The 19,436-nt window shown below is 42.0% G+C and overlaps 1 protein-coding gene across 6 annotated transcripts in view; it reads right to left on the reverse strand.

The window, feature by feature from the left end:
* Positions 1-12,669: 12,669 nt before the first annotated feature.
* The window catches only part of PANK1 (pantothenate kinase 1), an 81,742-nt gene continuing 74,975 nt past the window's right edge, over positions 12,670-19,436 (reverse strand). For all 6 annotated transcript variants that reach the window (XM_056121063.1, XM_056121062.1, XM_056121064.1 and 3 more), the window contains one exon: positions 12,670-14,205. In XM_056121063.1, the coding sequence (XP_055977038.1) occupies positions 14,146-14,205 (60 nt within the window). In that variant the 3' untranslated portion in view covers positions 12,670-14,145. The remainder of the gene's footprint in view (positions 14,206-19,436) is intronic.

A 19,436-nucleotide genomic window follows, 5' to 3' on the forward strand; every position in this document is an offset into this window, starting at 1 on the left:
CTTTGGGTCTGTTGGTGTAGATGGGTAAGGGTCTTATCAGGCCGTAGTTCCTATTTTTCCCTGTTTTCTGCAAGGTCAGCTTTTGCCATTGCCTGGGGAGGGGGCCTTCCTTTTGCTGCCTACATCAGGGTTAGGGCTGAAAGGACAGTACCGGGGGGGGGGGGGGGGGGGGAAGTGCCTGTCTTGCATGTAGCCCACCTGGATTCCATCCCTGACACCACCCAGGCCCCAGAGTACAACTGAGTCTGGCCCCAAACAAAAAAGATTTGTAAATTATTTTAGTTTTAGTATTACACTTTACTATACATATTTGTATTATGAACATCTCAGTAAAAGCCTGAAATCTGAGAAGCAATGATTATTTAAGCCATTGAGCTGAGCTACGTGAAGATAGGATTCTATTTATTTTTTCTGCTTTTTTTGGGGGGGGGGGGGTCACACCTGGCGATGCACAGGGGTTACTCCTGGCTCTGCACTCAGGAGTTACCCCTGGCAGTGCTCAGGGGACCATATGGGATACTGGGAATCGAACCCAGGTAGGCCATGTGCAATGCAAACGCCCTATCCACTGTGCTATCTCTCCAGCCCCTAGAATTCTATTTTAAAATTAAAACTATTTGGGCCAGGACGATAATACAGTCAGTAAGGCATCTGCTTTGCACTCATCTAATCTGCAGTTCAATCCCCAGCACCCCATAAGTCCCCCTAAGAAGCACCAGGATTGACCCCTGTACATAGAGCCAGGAGTAAATCATGAGCACTGCTGGGTGTAGCTCTAAAAGAAAATGAAAATGGTCTTTGACCTGCTTCACTCCTGGGGTTAAAAATGACTCTTAAATAATTCCTTTATAAATCATCTTAAGGATAGTCAAATGAATCTAGAAGTCAAACTCTTCTTAATACAAATTATAAGCAGGACAAAGTGATAAATCATTTAAAAATTAATTAGCTATTGATGAAAATTTAATCACTGAAACCAAAACTTACACCAATGATTTTTTTTATTTAATAAGAACTACTGAAAGCCAAATGCTGCAATTCATACACATCTATCTCCCAGAATTTAATTTGTAAAAACACATACATACCATCAAAATGAATTTATTTCATGGAAAATATATTTTTTATCAGAGCTAAGAAGTACAAGTTACTGAATAAAATAAAACATATTTCTTTCAAATTATGATAAAAGTCATACAGTAATTATTAACAGTTCCATTAAGAAATAATTTTGGCATGGGTTCTCATAATGAAATCAATATTTTATAAATATAAGTGTCTCTTCCTGGGCAAGATAAAATTGCATGTTATTTTAACCACATGGTTTTGATAATAAATTTTTGTTGTTGTTGTTTTTGGGTTTTTTTGCCTTTTTGGGGGGGGTCACACCAGGCGATGCTGAGGGGTTACTCCTGGCTCTGTACTCAGGAATTTCTCCCGTGATGCTCCGGGGACTGTATGGAATGCCTAGGCCGACTGTGCGCAAGAAAACGCCCTACTTGCTACACTATAGGCCCAGCACCTTGATGTCAGTTTTTATGAGCACTCTGATCTGTCCAAGTCTAACATCAATGTTTGTATAAAGTGTGGGAGAAGTATAGTGAAGGAGAAAAGGGGATGTCAAAAGGAGAAATGTTAACACTGAATAAAGAGGAAAGAAATAGGGCCGAGGGATCACAGTACCGGTGTGAAGGCACTTGCTTTGCATGCAGCCACTCCTGGTTCAATCCCTGACACTGCATTGGCCCACCAGGCAGTAGGAAAAGTGACCTCTGAGCACAGAGCCAAGAGTAAACCCTACGCCTGCCAGCTGTGGTCCAAAAACGAAAAGCAAACAAACAAAAAGTGAGACATTTCAGCTCGAATGTCAGGCCAGTGAGAAATCTGGAGCCGGAGCAAGAGGAAATATCAGTGAGATGAAAGATAAGCACGCTTGTTACACAGACCCTTTTGGAGAATCGAAGCAGACATCTGGATCCTTCAAATTCAAAGAAGCCTTGATTGTTTCCAGAAGGTCTTTTCAGGATTCTTAGTTCTTGCTACATCATCTAGGGCAAGAATCTTTCCCTCTTTAAGCCTCATCTTTTCTCTTATGAAACAGCTAGAAATCTCCACCCATTCGTTGTCTGGGGAGATTATAGGAGATTAGGGGCAAAGAATGCCAAGGGCCAGAGAAGCTTAATTCTTCAAAGATGTTCTGGTCAAACACCTTTATCCCCTATGATAGCTTCGCCAGGGTAGACTTGCTGTCTCATTCTCCACATCACAGTCGATGAACAACGGGAGGATGTGCTAGTGTTAGTGCTAGTTTGGAGAGCGGCCAAGTGCACGGCTAGTGCTTTGCCTGTGGGAAACCCTGGGTTTAGTCACCAGCACTGGCACCATATGGTCTCCAGAGCACTGCTGGGTGACCTGGAGCAAGGAGCCAAGATTAGCCCCTGAGCACCGCTGGGTGTGAACCTAAAACAAAAACATTCAAATTATAACAAAAAGTATGAATTTTCATTTCTCATATGTGGTGGCCTGACTTTGAATAAAGGGGTTGGGTTTTTTTTGGATTTCCCTCCCCCAATTTTATTTTATTAAAGCACCATGAGTTACAAGGTTAATCGTACTTGGGTTTTAATTTAGGATCAAGTTTTGCAACTTCTCTGTTGAGTAATCAAAAATAACTTCTCCTGAGCTAAAATATAAAACTCAGCTATTGATTTCCAAGTCTCTTTGACAGCACTGGCTGAGGAGTAAGAAGTGACACAAACGGGGGGGGGGGGGGGGGCGGGGTCTGGAGCAATAGTACAGTGAACAAGGCATGTACCTTACATGTCACCGACCCAGGTTCAATCCCCAGCATCCCATATATCTCCTGAGCACTGGCAGTGCAGAGGCAGGAGTAAGCCCTGAGCACCTGGCAAAAAACCCAAAACACACACAAAAACTGTGTTTTGGGGAGTCTGAGCCAATAGTACAACGGGTATGGGTCTTGCCTTACATGCTGCCTTCCTGGGTTAGATGTCTAGTATCCCATGAAGTCGCTTAAGCACCACCAGGCACATTTTCTGAGTGCAGAGCCAGGAGTAACCTCTGAGCACTGCCAGACATGGCCCAGAACCAAAGCAAAAAAACTGTCCTCCTGCTGTTCATCGATTTGCTCAAGTGGGCCCAGTAACATCTCCATTTTGAGACTTGTTGTTACTGTGTTTGGCATACTGAATACGTCACAAGTAGCGTGCCAGGCTTTGCTGTGTGGGCGAGATACTCTCGGTAGCTTGCCAGAAAAAAAAAAAGTGATACTGAAATATGAATAGTAACCAATAGTTCACACTGGGGGGGTCAAAGTCATAGCTCAACAAACTGAGCCCAAAGCTCTGTATGAGGCCTGGGTGACGCATGCTGGAAATGACCCCAGGCACAGGGTCAGGAGTGGCCTGGGACTACTGATTTTGGCTTAAAATCCAAAAGCAGGGCTGGAGAGGTAGTAGAGATTAAAGCTTTTGCTTTGCTCACAACTCACTTGGGTTCGATTTCCAGCATTGCATATGTTCCCCAGAACTACCAGGAGTGATCCCTGAGCACAGAGCTAGGAGTAAGCCCTGAACACAGGTGCATCTGGCTCAAACTCTCTCTAAAATACTGAGCAGTGTAATGTTCTTTTTATTTTGGGGGAGGGGAGGAGCACACCTGGTGGTCTCAGTGCTTACTCCTGGCTTTGTACTCAAGGATCACTCCTGGATGGTGCTCAAGAACCAAGGGGGGTGGGCTGGAGCGATAGCACAGTAGGTAGGGCGTTTGCCTTGCACGCGGCCGACCCAGGTTCGATTCCCAGCATCCCATATGGTCCCCTGAGCCTGAGTGCATGAGACAAGAGTAACCCCTGTGCATTGCTCGGTATGATCCAAAAAGAAAAAAAGACCCAAAAAACCCCATTAGGGTGTCAGAAAATATAACCTGAGTCAGCCACAAGCAAGGCAAGCGTTCTACCCACTGTACTATCATTCCAGTCCATGACGTTATCTTTTTAAAGCAAATCTTAATGGCATATACTTAAAGACTATTTTCTTATATCCAAATGAGATTGTATTTCAATCTGATCATATTTTACTCTGTGCCACTAACATCACTCATTCAGATGAAATAGTTCTTAAGGTTCTGAAACCAAGTTTACACTGGACAGCTCCGTTTTGCTGGAACAGTCCTCACAGTTAATGAACCACCACAGTCATAAATGCTTCAGACAGCTGAGGTCACACATGGGCTGTTCGAATGCAGGCTAAAGGAAGAATTGTGTAATTAACTGAACTTTCAGAGCTAATAAGATTCAATTGTTCTGGACAAGCAGGCCCTTTTCTCCCCAGTTGCTGAAGGCTGTGTCGGAAAGACCAACACATTATGCCTCCCTTTTTCATTTCATTTCATTTTGCCTGTCTAAACATTGCATAAACAACTACTTGATAAATTCACTGTTGATGTTGGCTTGTGAAAAGACAGACAAAAGTGATTGCTCATTTTAAAATGTCTAAGTCCAATATAAATAGCACTAAACCCACAAAGAGAATGTGTTAAAAAACAAAAGTACCTATTTAAAATTCACAGATGCTTTTAACCTGCCTGATTTCAACCCACACACTAATGGAGATTAATGCAAAAATACTCTTTCCCCTTTTTTAAATAATGAGACATTTGACAAATCTTCAAGTATTGAATTTTAAAATGTACTCTGCCTAGATTATGACTGAATCTGAACTCTAGATCATTTGTGGGGTAACTTGAGGTTTATCTCTCCCCCAAGACATACATATATATAGTGTATATACAGACATACATATATGTGTATATACATATATGTATGTACATATATACACACATACATACAAAGGTACACACAATATAAATACTAGAAAACATAATACTATGAAATAAATATTCAATATATTGGGATAGATACATTTTAGTAGTTAATAGAAAACCAAAATTTGTAAATCTGCTCCCTTAAAAATGAAAAAGTGAAGATACACCAGAAGTCAGAGACCACTTGCATCCCTGGTGGGATGTGCTAAAACAGACAAAATTTGTTATTTATGTCATAGCAGCCAAATGGCATGAATTCTTTAGATGCCATAACCATTCAAAATAGAAGTCTTTGTAGGCTGTCACTAACTGCAAAAAACTAAAAAGAAAATCTTTGTTGGAAAAAATACTAATTTAGGCCACTCGGACGAAGGCAGTTTACATTTATGTCATAGCCCCTGTGATAATCACATGAACCTCAGGTCATTCGAGTGACCAAAGGCAATTGTTTAAAATGTGACACTGTAAGGAATGAATAGGGGAAAACGGTAGAAAAACAAAGAAACAGGAATATTTTACTAAACTGAGAATTAAATTTTATGACACTCAAAAGTTTTTTTTATTATTTGCTTTTACTTTGGGGCCACACTTGGCTGCGCTCAGGGATTCCTCATAGTTTTATCCTCAACCAGCAACATTTTGGTATGCTGTGTTGTTGGCCATTTTTAGTCCTTTCGAAGTATTTTCATGCTTTTGTGACTTCTTGGTAAACTGTTTATACAGAAGCATACTGTTTAATTTTGATGTATTTGTGAAATTCCCACATTTCCTTTGGCTTGGGTATCTAATTCCATGGTCATCAGGGTCATTTACATGGTGGCAATTCTTTTGAACGTTGTGTTTATGAACTGTCCTAATAAATCCGCCCCATACAACTGGCTGGAGCAATAGCACAGGGGGTAGGGCATTTGCTTTGCATGCGGCTGACCTGAAGCGATTCCTCTGTCCCTCTCGGAGAGCCCAGCAAGCTACCGAGAGTATCCTGCCTGCAGGGCAGAACCTGGCACGCTCCCTGTGGCGTATTCGATATGCCAAAAACAGTAACAAGTCTCACAATGGAGAGGTTACTGGTGTCTGCTCAAGCAAATCGATGAACAATGGGAGGACAGTGCTACAGTGCTACAACTGGGAAAACGGGTATTCGGGAAAATGGGTATTCCGCTGCTCTTGGGTGGACTGTCCGCTGCTCTTAGGTGGACTGTTTTATAGATGTGTGGTCTACTTGATTAATCAGTGTCAAATTTTATTTCATTGTTGATCTGACCAGTAGTACTTTTCACTATAGAAAGTGGGATGTTGACATTTTCGGTTACTATCATGTGATCTCACTTCAATTTTGCTTTGTACAATTTGGGACGTTTTTAAGTTTTCTTTAGCAGACCTGGGATGTGATTGATGTGGTCTGTGCAGGGCCCTGTGTGTCCTCCCTGGCCTTGCGTGTCCCCCACTCCTGCCCCCCTTCCCACCCCCGCTTTAGCATCACTGTGTGGCCCCTGTTAAAATTATATTAATACTTCTTTTTAAAATCAAGTATCCTTAGATTTTTGACTATATCCCTGCTCAATTCTTTTTGGGGGTGGGGGTGGGGGTGGGGAGGAGGATCACTCCTGGCAGTGCTCAGGGGACTATATGGGATGCTGGGAATCAAACCTGGGTCAGCCCGCATGCAAGGCAAGTGCCCTACCCGCTGTGCTATCACTCCAGCCCCGTCTCTGCTCAATTCTTATGAGGTGATTCTCAGGAAGCCGTACTGGAAGCGACCACGGAATGATCAATGTCGCTTTGCTGGGCAGGGGTTGTTAGGTCATACAGTGATGCCCAGCAGCTACTCTGGGCAGTACTTGGGAGTCTTCATGCAATGCTGAGATCAAACTTGGGTTTCTCCAACCTCCACTGTGATTCTTCTAATTGTTCCTTGGTAGGTCAAGCCCACCCTGGGCTGCTGCTGCTTTTGTTTTCGGGCTACACCTGGCTGTGCTGAGGGTTCACTCCTGGAAGGGTCAGGGGACCATGTGGGATGCCGGAGATCGAACCCAGGTGGCTGCGTGCAAGGTAATCACCCTGTCCTCTGTCCTCTTGCCACAGCCCCAATTCCTGACTTCTTTAAAAATTTCTTTGTGGAGCTGGAGAGCTAGCTCAGGGTTATGTGCATGCTTGGACATAGTTGGACCCCTGGCACTGCATGGTCCCCTAAGCACTGCCACGTGTGGCTCCCAATCCAGAAAATTCCTTTGTCTTTGATAATCTGCAGTGAATATGGTTGACATATGAATATTTTGGTATTTATTTTGATTCTCCAGCTCCAGGTCTGTGTCTGCCATAAATTATGGAATTAATATGAAGGCCATTATTACTTCAAGTATTTTTTTCTACTTCATTCTGTCTTCTGATGTTCTAATTATGCACATGATATATTTGGAATTGCCCCCCAAGCCCTCGATATTGGTTTTGTTGTTGTTGTTGCTTTTTGGGTCACACCTGGGGATGCACAGATCACTTCTGGCTCATGCACTCAGGAATAACACCTGGAAGTGCTCGGGGGACCATCTGGGACGCTGGGAATCAAACCAGGGTTGGCCGTGTGCAAGGCAAACACCCTATTCAGCCCCATTGTTTTGTCTTTATTATTCTTTATGCTTCAATTTGAAAGAATGACTTATCACCAAATTCACTAACTCTTTTCCCAGCAGTTCAGTCTTCTGAGGAGTCTAGGAAAAACATTCTTCAGTTCTGTTACATTATCTTTCTTTTCTAATTCTGTATTTTACACCCAATAGTTCTCAGGGGCCATGCTTGGTGGTGCTCAAGGGACTACATGAGTTGCCATATGCAGGGTTGCAGCCGAAACAGTCAAACACCTGAACCTTTAAGCTCTCCAGCTCTGGCTTTCGTTGTTGTAAAGATGAGAGTCATGAATTCTAAATTCTTCATATGCCGGAGGTGAAATGAGAAGTTTCTAGAACTTTTCAGAACAGATCAAAGCAATAGTATAGCAGGTGGGGTGGGGTGTGGCTAGGACACTTCCCTTCATGCAGCTAACCTAGGCTCAATCTCTGGCATCCCAGGTGGTCTCCCAAGCCCACCAGGAGTGTAGAGAAGCTACAAGTAACCCTTGTGCACAGCACGGTGTGGCACAAAAAAATTAAAAATAATAAAAATTTTCAGAAAAGCAAAATAGTTTTAAACAAATACCAGGAGCCCAGATGAAGCAGGCTTTCTTACAGCCACACCAGTAGGTGGGCAATAATAGGGCTGTGCCTTCAAAATTCTGAAGAGAAACTGTGACCTAAATTTTTATAAGTTGCCAAAAAGTAAGTTGGGTATGAGGACAAAAACGCACGTGCGTGTGTGTGCGCGAGCACACACACACACATTTTATTTTCATCCTGAGGCTACACCAGAGTCCTCTGGGGTTTCTCCTGGCTAAGGGGATAGAGACCTTGTGGTACCAGGGAGCAAATCTGGGACTCCTGCATGCCAAGTATGCACTTAACCCGTTGAGCCACCCCTTAGACTTGTATAGAGACAAGTCTTTAATACAATGGTTCTTTCATTTTATTTTCTTTTTGGGTCACACCCGGTGATGCTCAGGGGTTACTCCTGGCTCTGCACTCAGGAATCACTCCTGGTGGTGCTTGAGGGACCATATGGGATGCTGGGAATCAAACCCAGGTCGGCCATGTGCAAGGCAAATGCCCTATTCGCTGTGCTAACGCTCTAGCCCCTTATTTTTTTCATTGCAAGTGATGATCCTTTTAGAGCCAACTTTAAAAGACCTACAGAAATGATTACACTGTGGCTTCACCTGGCTTCACCAATACACCTCCTTTGGAAAACAAAACAACTGAGACATTACAAGAACAGATGCTGTAGTTTACTCTAAAATATTCAGTGTCATGACCAGATGAAGGTTTAAGGAGTTGTGCTTAAAATTTGGTGAGCTTTGTATACTACTAAATAATTGCACGACAAAGCCACTGACAATGGAGTCAAGAAAACAGTTCAAATTCTATTGGTTCTTTAAATGTGTAATAAAGAGGTGCATTATAAATTCACAAATTATTTTTGTATGACTCTAAATGTCTGTGAGTCAAACTAAACAGTACTACTCAAACAAAAAGATGAATTAGATGTCAAACTATTTCCAAAAAGCAAATTTTTCATTTCCACTGGGGAGATAGTAATGGATGAAAACAAGAAAAATCTGACTGCCTTCCTTAAAAACAGCTATGTATCATACATTTGACACTTGGATAAGGAAGGCTTAAACTGCAAGGCCTGGCCATACTTGCTTGCATTGGTTTTTTTGGTTGTTGTTCTTATTGTTGCTATTGTTTTTTCCGTTACACACAGCAGTGTTTGGGAGTGGTGCCAGGGAATAAACTGATTTATTGTTTAATGTACTTAAAAATCTATCTCCTTCACCAGAGTGTACACCCAATGAAAGCCTGGCACTTGTCTTATTCACAACTAAATTGAGTATCACCTCGTGACCCAGATCATAGGTGCTTAGTAAAAATTAAGTAGATGAAGAGAGAATGAAAGAGGGGCTGGAGTGATAGCACAGCGGGGAGGGCATTTGCCTTGCACGTGGCTGACCCGGGTTCGATTCCCAGCATCCCATATGGTCCTCTGAGCACCTCCAGGGGTAATTCCTGAGTGCAGAGCCAGGAGTGACTCCTGTGCATCACTGGGTGTGACCCAAAAAGAAAAAAAAAAAGAGAAAGAATGAGTATCTAGTAGAACATGTGTATTAATATATCTTCCTTAAAAATCTGAGGTCAACTCATGGTGTCTCACTAATAAAAATCAAAAAAAAAAATCTGAGGTCAGGACTGGAGAGATAAGCTGCTCACCTTGCCCAACCCAGATTCACAAATGGTCCCCCAAGCATTACCAAGAGTGATTCCTGAGCACTACTAGGAGAGGCTGCAAAAATAAATAAATTTGAGGTCATTTTCTGATCTGGAAGGAAGAGTGTCGTCCCTCCTAACAATTCTTGCAAGTAATGGAATTGTGGTGATCATGGATTGAAATCTTTCTCATGGAATATCATTGTAGAGGAATGAGAAAATTCCCAAGAATGTACATAGCCACCGATATTTCAGGGAAATATATCCACTAAGCAGCTCCCCATAAGGGAAGAAATAAAACAAACACAATAATGGAATGCAGTAGGTAGGGAAGAGCACAAGACTTGGTTATTTATTTTCAATAGATATTTTTCCTCTGTTATCACTTAGAAGTCAGATACTTGAAGCTGTTCGATGACTCCAGGTTGACTATAGACAAAACCGAAGTCTTTAGTATTGAAAAGTCCTTAGTAAAAATCCTGTTTTCTTCTCTCTTGGGGTCTGATTTCTCTTACTAACCAGGCTGCTGCTAAAACGTTTCCAGTTCCCCAGCAAGCTACACCTCATAGGTCTGCTTGGGAAGCCCTCTTCTCCTGGCCCACTCAATAGTATCTACCCTCTGATTCATACCTTCGAAGACTTGGAGTGCCCTCCTCCAGAACTGACCAGTTCCTCCGTCATAAGGAGCCCTCAGTCCTCAATGACTGACTTCCCACAGGGCCTGGCACCCCTAAACTGCTCCCAAAACTGCATTCCCCACTGCTCCCGCAGCCTCCTTGGAGTTCAAGAACACCCTTCCCATTTGCCATGAGTGAAAACTTTTCTCCCAGCTATTTACCTGTGCATTCCTACTGAATTCACTTCGGACCCTCTTTGAAAGCTTGTCTTTGACCACTCTGACAAAAGGAGTTTCTCCCCTCTCATCTACTCCCTCACTTATCCTTTATTACCATAATCTTACTTTCTGAATACTGACCAAACCTTATAGTATCTATTTAATAAAGTATCTGTCTTCTCTCCGAGCACATAAGCTGTTGAGGATGGATCTTCACTTTGTTCGTGGATGAAATAACTGAGAGAATGAAGGACACACGTGTTGTGTTCTTATACTCAAGAGTCTGACTTCCCCTGCTTGAAGGCCAGGTTGGGGGTTATAGTCTATTCCTCTTAGTTCTTCCTCAGCTCCTTCCTGACATCAGGTAATTTTTTAATGGTCTTTGTTTGTCAAGTATAAATGACTTGCAACAATGGTTCCCACCCAAAGGACTCTGATCCATTTATGTGACATAAGCCGAAGAACACAATTCTATTTCCACAATCCCTTACCTGAAGCTCTGGGATCCAGGAATCTTCCAATATTCAGAAGTTTTTATTATTTAACACCCCTCATAGTGTCTAGGACAGTAAATACCCTGTAACAAAATATACTAATAGCATTGCATTAAAATATGTGGAGGATATTACAGAGCATGATAAACAATGCTTAAGTCAGCCTTTTCTGTGAAGTGTACTAGCAAGATACTTGAGTTTGCTATTTTGGAATTATAGGCGTAGGGGTCTGGAGCTGTGGACACCCACTACAATATAGAGAACCGTTAAGTATCTTGGTACTAGAAAGGGTCCCTCACATTCCGGAAGGCTAAGAAATCAGATCTAACACATTAGTTTAAAAACATTTTTATTTATTTAGAACAATAAACTAATGTCAACCCCCATGTTCAGTTCTTTATATGGGGCTAATAAAAATACTCTTTGCCCCATTTTATAAGTGAAGAAACCAGGGTACAAAGAGGCAGTTTGCCTGCATAGTTTATGTTGAATAAGTTGGATCCAAACTGAAGCTGTCTCAGCATCAAAAGCCATGTTCTGAACTGCCTGGCAATCCGAACTCCACTTAGTTCAAATAAAATTTCATTAAAAAAAATTTTAGGGTCATACCCAGTGGTTCTCCACGGCTACTCCTGGCTCTGTGCACATGGGTCAGCACTGGTGGTGCCCAGAGGACCATAAGCACTGCCAGTTTCAGCGACATGCAAACACCTTAACCCCTATACTAAGTATCTCTCTGGCCCACGATAAAAATTCTTTAGTCCTGCCAAGTTTAAACCAAAGGAAATTTCCTATAATCCAAGTGACTATAAAAAATTTTTTGGAGCCAGAGCTATAGTACAGTGGGTATGGCACTCACCTTGCATATGGCCCACACAGGTTTGATCTCCAGCACTACAAACAGTTCCTGGAGCCCACCAGGAGTGATCCCTAAGCACAGAGTCAAGAGTTACCCCTTAACATCGCAGGGCATAACTCCCCACCCCCACCAAAACCAAAAAACAAAAAAAACCCCTAAAATCCCTTCACTGATAAATATGCAATGAAATGATTTATTTCCTTAGCTAACTAAATTATTTTAAACATTTTTAAAAAGAGATCAGTGCTTTTAGAATGTTAAAAATTTTAACATCACACTCATTTGCCCTAATTTCTTTTGCAGAACCCATGATCCAAGGTCTGCTGCTTCCTGACAGATGGGAGCTGAAATGGTAGATCAGTAAAGGCACTCACAGATAATATGTAGATTTCTAGGCTTATCTTTTGTTAAGACTGTCTATGTTGCTTGAATTTTTTCAAGTAGAAAAACTCCAGAAGTTCAGGCAGAAGTTGATAAAATGTATTTGCACTGACCAAATTTAGAAAGCTTTTATTGGAATTACCAAATATGGTAGTGATCGTTTGGCAGTAAAGAGTTACTTGTAGAAGAACAATAAAGCTATTAAAAAAAAAATTAACTGCACAGGGCAGCTTCAATTGAAGTCACAGTGATTTGGATCTCACCTCACTTATGTAGAAGCTTCAAACTACGCAATATAGAGCAGCAAAAAAATAGGGCAAATATGCATTCATTTTATGGTACAAAGGCAGATAATATGAACATAAAGATTAAGAAATAAAAATAAAATATACACTAAAAACATCACAACAAAAACAGACTTTATTTCAACCAGACAAGTGAATACTTTAATTAACATCAACTTCAAGACTTGAAAATATGAAAATTAAAAGATGGTGCTCAGGAGGAAGAGAAGAAAATATTTATCATGGAGCAATTGTACTGCCCTTCAATAAATCCCTTTCAATAAAATGCTCAATTCCAAAGACTGATTAGCTCTAAAACATGAGATCTCTTCCGTTTTAAGACTCTTATTTAAAAGTTCCCCATCATTTCCAATGATGTCTTTCCAAAAGAAATAGAAAGCTAGATCAATATCTTAATTTTTGTTAACTGTAGAAACTGGGGTTGAAATATAATTTCCAGGTAAAGATATTTCAAATGAGAAAACTTTATTATTTCAGATTCCCATTACAATGCTCCTAGGTACACACATGTACAAAACAGATATTACGACCTGCCACCTCAAAACATGACTTCCCCTCAACCTCCCTGTGTGCAGTTAATCAACAAGGGAGACTTTCCTCCTACTTCATAACATCCTAGAGGAGGATGTGCTGCCATTTGTACAGTGTGTGGATGAGAACATGTTAATGTAGAACATTTCAACTAATTTAACATAAACTAAACCCACCAAAAGACAGTGTATTCATAAGGGGTAAGATATAATTGCATATGGTTTTCAAGATTTACCAGGCTTACTAGATCCATTGACACTTTCAGAGTTTTCTATTCAAGGGCACTTTCTGAGCATTTTAGATGTTGCATTTAAGTATGTACTGAGTTGGTCAGCACCTTGATTAATACGAAATTTAAAGAAAGAGAAGGAGAAGAAGGGGAGTTATTCAAGCACAAGGGCTCTCTTTTTCCATGACATTTAAACAGGAACGACAACAACAACAACAAAAAACAAGACCCAAAAGTTTAAACAAACAAACAAAATAGTGTTCACAGTTAAACATGCCAGATTTGTAGTTTCACTTGAAACCAACAGCAAATCATGAAACGTCATGAAAAATATAAGTAAAGGTAAAATCTCCTAGAGTAATTACTAAATGAAGTTAAAATTACCACACTGATCAGTAAACCCCAGAAGAAATATAAACAGCACTTACATTTCAGGTCCTTCTTACACATCATACAACTTTCCAATGTCAATGCATGAAATAGGTAGGTTTTGGCCACGCTGCACAAATGGTTTTTCTTTTAAAAAATATGGTATACAGAAAAAACTCTTGAATTCCCCATTTTGAAACATATGCTCAAAACCCCTGAAGAAAAGATCAGCTAGAAGGATATTAAAGTATTTACAAATCCAGCAGGTTCATCAGTCACGATGGCATGGCGTGCATCCGTCCATCGGTCCGTCCATCCATCCATCCATCCATCCATCCATCCATCCATCCATCCATCCATCCATTTCATGGCATTTACACCTTCTCCAGCAGCGATGCTCAGTTCTCTGTCCTCACAGAAGGTTGTTCCATCTCCAGCTCATCTCTACTGATCATCATTCATTTTGAACAGTTCCAAAAGTGCCCCCACAGCTCCAAAATAACCCTACAAAAAAGAAAAAAAAAGGACCCTCTTGACTCATTAGCATCACTAGCCTCTGAACTTCATATTTTATTTTTTTCTCAAGGGAGGAGAAGATGGGAGGAACAGGGATAATCTCTCAATTTTGACCAAATACCTATTGGTTTCAGTAATTCTATGTTTATTTTGGGTCCATGACAATAAGTGCTGGGGAGACCATGAGGTGCCAGGGATCAAACCTGGGCCTCTTGCATGTAACGCATGCACTCAAGCCCATTGAGCTGTCAGTCTGGCACTGGCTTTAATAATTCTGGAAATGCTGTACTCTAATGTGGTCAAAAAGGGTGACTGAAAGCCTAAACATGAAACACAGTGGAATATTATTTATTGGACAATCACTTGTTTATAAGCTAAATAAGTTAAATGATGTTGAGTGCATAGATAAATGTTGGGCATATGGTATGTGCCCTAAGTGCTGTGTATTGTTTAACAATTTTAATCCTTGCTGCGCAGAATTCCTATTAGTACCTCCGGTTCACAGATGAGAAACGAAAGACAAATAAGTAAATTATTCTTTCGGTGTGTGTGGGGGGGTCACATGACTTATATCCAGGCTACATTTCAAATTTGACTTCAAAGTTCAGTTCACGGGTAAGAACTCTAAACTTTTCCAGTGCAACTCAAGAAGGCAGTGAAATCCCCCTGAGCTCCATTTCTGCACATCTATAAAAGAAAAGTCTCTACTCCTGTTCAAATGAAAGAAGGCTAAAATAACTTTGAGGGGCCAGAGAGTAGTACAGCAGGTAGGGCATTTGTCTTGCATGCAGCCAACCTGGGTTAGATCCCCGACATCCCATATGGTCCCCGGAGCCGGCCAGGAGTAAGCCCGGAGCCGTGAGCAAGCCAGGTATGGGGATTGCCCTCTGCCCCTAAAAAAATAAATTTTGAGAGAATCTGGTTTTGAAAAGGCATTTGCTCAACTCAACCGTTCCTGCAGAAATGGGTGGTCTCTCTATGCCCAGATGCTAAGGCAGGATGTTGGCCTCTGTAGCTCACTAGCTTCCCCCACCCCAGCCCCCCAGGTCTCATCACTATATGCTGAAAATCATTTTAAGTATTTTCCATGAACTTACTCATTCCATCTTCGTAATCATTTTATGAGAAAGATACTATTACTGTTTCATTTCACAGATGATAAAACAGGGACACAAAGCTAGTCATTGTGTGAGGACTCCACAACTGACCACTTCTACTGCTTTTCTCAGGAGACGCTCTCAGGGGCAGGAAGGCCAGTGGATCAGGCCTTCCCCAAACTCTCTCTTCCCAGATTCCTTCAGCAGGGCCTGTCTATGCCAGAGGGAACTTAAGAATGTCAAGAATTTTCTTAGATACATGAAGGAACTTTCTTTTTGCTTTGCAGTGCCAGCGATCAAACCCAGGGCTTCACATGTGCAAGGCGAGTGCTCAACTGCTGAGCTACACTCCCAATTCCCAGCCCAGAAACACTTTTTTTTTCCCTTTATTTTTTTTTATTTTTTTTAAAGTTGTAGATTTACATTTTTTTGTGCTTTGGTTTCAATTATACAATGATCAGATACCCATCCCTCCACCAGTGCCCATTTTCCACCACCATGGATAATATCCCCCCCCACCCCCATCCCCCTATCCCCCCCTGCCTCTGTGGCAGGGCAATCCCCTGTGTTCTCTCTCTCTTTTGGGCGTTGTGGTCTGCAAAAGAGGCATTGAGTGGCAAACATGTTCAGTCCATAGTCTACTTTCGACATGCATCTCCCCTCCTGGGAGGATCCTCCAAACATCCTTTATTTGCTGCTCCCTTCTCTATCTGAACTGCCCTTTCCTCTAGGATACCCAGCTGGCCTCTAAGTTATGGAGTAATCCTCCTGGTGCTGATCTCAGCTATTCTTGGGTATTAATCTCATACTTTGTTACTTTATATCCCCCAGATGAATGCAATCTTTCTATGTCTATCCCTCTCTTTCTGACTCATTTCGCTTAGCATGATACTTTCCATATTGTACCACTTGTATGTAAATTTCATGACTTCATCTTTTCTAACAGCTACATAGTACTCCATTGTGTAGATGTACCAAAGTTTCTCTAACCAGTCATCTGTTCTTGGGCATTCAGGTTTCTTCCAGTTCCAGAAACACTTTTTTTTAAATTAAAGAGCCAAAATTAAATTAAATTAAAATAATTTTTAAAAAAAAAAATAAAGTTACTGATGGTTGCATTTTAGGCATACAATAATAATTCTATACCAATTGCTGGTGTTCCTAAGATTCCCTCCCCCTCCCAAACCTGCACCCCACCCGCCTGTCAACTTGTCAGGCACATTATAAAATTTCAGTGGTTGCCACTTAGATCTCATGTTTTCAGTTCTGTTGAATCTGTATTTTGGGTATACGGCTGTACCTCACACGTATCAGTGGTATAACTGACGCTTGATGCCTGTTCACCCACTACGACTTGTTCTCTTCTTCCCCCTTTGATTTCTTTCCTTCTCTGTCTCCTTTCTACACACTGGGGTCAAGGGTGATCTAGGCGTACTCCTTTTACAAAATAAATTTCCTCATCCAGTATTCTATATACCATAGATAAGTCAGATCATTCTGTGTTTGTCTTCCTTCTTCTGGCTTCACTCAACATGTTATCATCTACTTCCAACCATATTGTGGCAAACTGCATGATTTCATTGTTCCTTGCACCTGTATAGTATTCCATTGCGAAACACTCAACTTTTAAGTCACAGAGATAGTTCCATGGTTAAGGCACTTCCCTTGAACACAGCTTACCTGGGTTTGATCCTTGGCAACACATACAGTTTTTCAAGCCCCACCGGGAATGATTCTTGAGCACAGAGTCTAGAAATAACCTTGAGCACAGCCAGGTGTGGCTCTAAAACCAACACTACCACAAGGAAAACCCACCCCATTTTCTTGGCCACAGAGAATGAATTATGATGCCTAGTAATAAACTAATATTGCTCCAACAGCACAGAGGGCAGGGTGTTTGCCTTGCACGCAGCCAATCCCAGGCAACCCGGGTTCGATTCCTCCACCCCTCTCGGAGAGCCTGGCAAGCTAAGAGTATCCCGCCCGTACGGTGGAGCCTGGCAAGCTCCTCGTGGTGTATTCGATCTGCCAAACACAGTAACAAGTCTCACAAAGGAGACGTTACTGGGCCCACTCGAGCAAACTGATGAACAATGGGAGGACAGTGCTACAGTGCAGTGCAGTCATAAACTAAGCCATAGTCCACAGAGGTTTCAGGCCAAACAAAGTGATGAATGACTATTTTTCAAAGAAAAGGGTTTCTGTGGGGGCTAGGACAGAAGGCTCACTGGACTGGAATGCATATTTTTGCCTGCAGGAATTTTGGGTTCAGTACTCAGTCTGCTAAGCACTGCTGGGAATAGCTCCTCAACACTAATGGGTGTGGCCCCCAAACACAAGAAAACAAAAGTTTCTGCAAAGACACTGGCTCTTATCTTACGAACTAACCATTGTAGCTTCCTAAAGGCCTTTAGTTTCTGATAACTTCCAGGCTTTGTTTCCTGCATTATTCTAAGAGATCCAGATGTAGACTAGACTGCCAGATGAAACAGATAAATGCCAGACAAAATAACGGAGGTGTTGCTTTAGTTTTAATCCCTAAATATGATCCTTGTGTTAAACTAGAATAGTGGTTTTTATCCTTTCTTTAATTATTTCATTAAAACAAGCTACATATGGAACTTGGGTCGGCCATGTTGGCTGCGTGCAAGGTAGACGCCCTACGCGATAGCACAGCGGGTAGGGCGTTCGCCTTACAAGCGGCCAACATGGCCGACCCGAGTTCGATTCCTCCGCCCCTCTTGGAGAGCCTGGCAAGCTACCGAGAGTATTCGATATGCCAGACACAGTAACAACAAAGTCTCCAATGGAGACGTTACTGGGCCTGCTCGAGCAAATCGACGATCAACGGGAGGGCCTTTACCTTTTACATATGGAAAACCAATAAACAGATAAATAAGCCTTTCCTAGCTGAGAAGGGGAGTAAAGACTAATTCAATTCCTCTTCCCCTCCCTCCCCACCCTCCCCTACCCTCCAAAGTTGCAACACTACAAAATTCAAGCTTTGAGAATTCTAAGTAACTTATAAATGCATCAGCAACTTTTCAAGTAAATCAGTTTGGAGATTTTGTTTTTAATGCTAGAGTAGTTATTTATGAAAATTAAAATTTATACAAATTTTCTAGATGCTTTTTTCTACAGATTATACCAAAGGGATTTGGTACTTCCTGTAATAAAGTTCTCAGGAAAGATTTTTAAAGGGACTTTCTAAAGTCTAAGGAGGAGGGGTATGGTGCCGTCAGGTCAATCTGTACCTGTGAGGCGAGTGCATCAGCAGCCTGATGGCGCCTTCAGACTTCCAGATACCCCAAAATTGCTGCTGTGCCTTTGGCTAGACCGCAAAAACTCGGGGTAAAGTTTACCAAGAAAGTAAACGGCCAAAAGTTAGGTATGTGGGAAACACACCCACAAACCACCTCCAGCTCAGCTATGTAAGTGGAGACAGGGTCTCTCTGGTTCCTGATTGAACTGCTTAATGGCCATGATCCCAGAGACTCAGAAACAAATCTTGAAACCCACTGGCTTTTGGCAGAAATGCCTCCAGACCCCGTAGTAGGTTACTGCCGCGGGCCACTCCAGGGGGGAAAGGATGCTGTTCCTCCATCTGCTCCCTCTTGGTGGCCTGGTGGCCGCCATCTGCCAGAGGCCATTGGACAGTCAGGTTTGGGCCCGCAGTTACAGTTACAAGACACATGGGGCCTCACAGGATGGGGGTGGAGCTGGCCCTTTCCTCCCTGTTCCAACAAGACCCTGAGTTGCTGCCCACAAACGGCCTTTCTGGGTTCTGATCAAGCTGCTTAACGGCCATGATCCAAGAGACTCAGGAACAAATCTTGGAACCCAGCAGGTTTTGGCAGAAATCCCTCCAGATTTAATTGTTAAAATTTTGAAATTTCAAAATTGTGCAGCCACTACTGCAGCCTCGCAGCATCATATGTTATTCATAACCAGCAATAGAAAACAAATTGTCTAGTATTGCCTTTTCAGCAGATCTGAGTGTTGGGGTAAAATCCCAAATAATAATGATGGGTCTGGTGTCAAAATATTGAATGTGATCAAAGTAGAGAGAGAGTAATGTGGAAATCATCTGCCCCATAGGTAGAGGGAGGGTATGGGATGGGG

Source organism: Sorex fumeus, unplaced genomic scaffold, assembly GCF_029834395.1.
Source record: "Sorex fumeus unplaced genomic scaffold, SorFum_2.1 ptg000043l, whole genome shotgun sequence".
Classification (NCBI taxonomy): Eukaryota; Metazoa; Chordata; class Mammalia; order Eulipotyphla; family Soricidae; genus Sorex; species Sorex fumeus.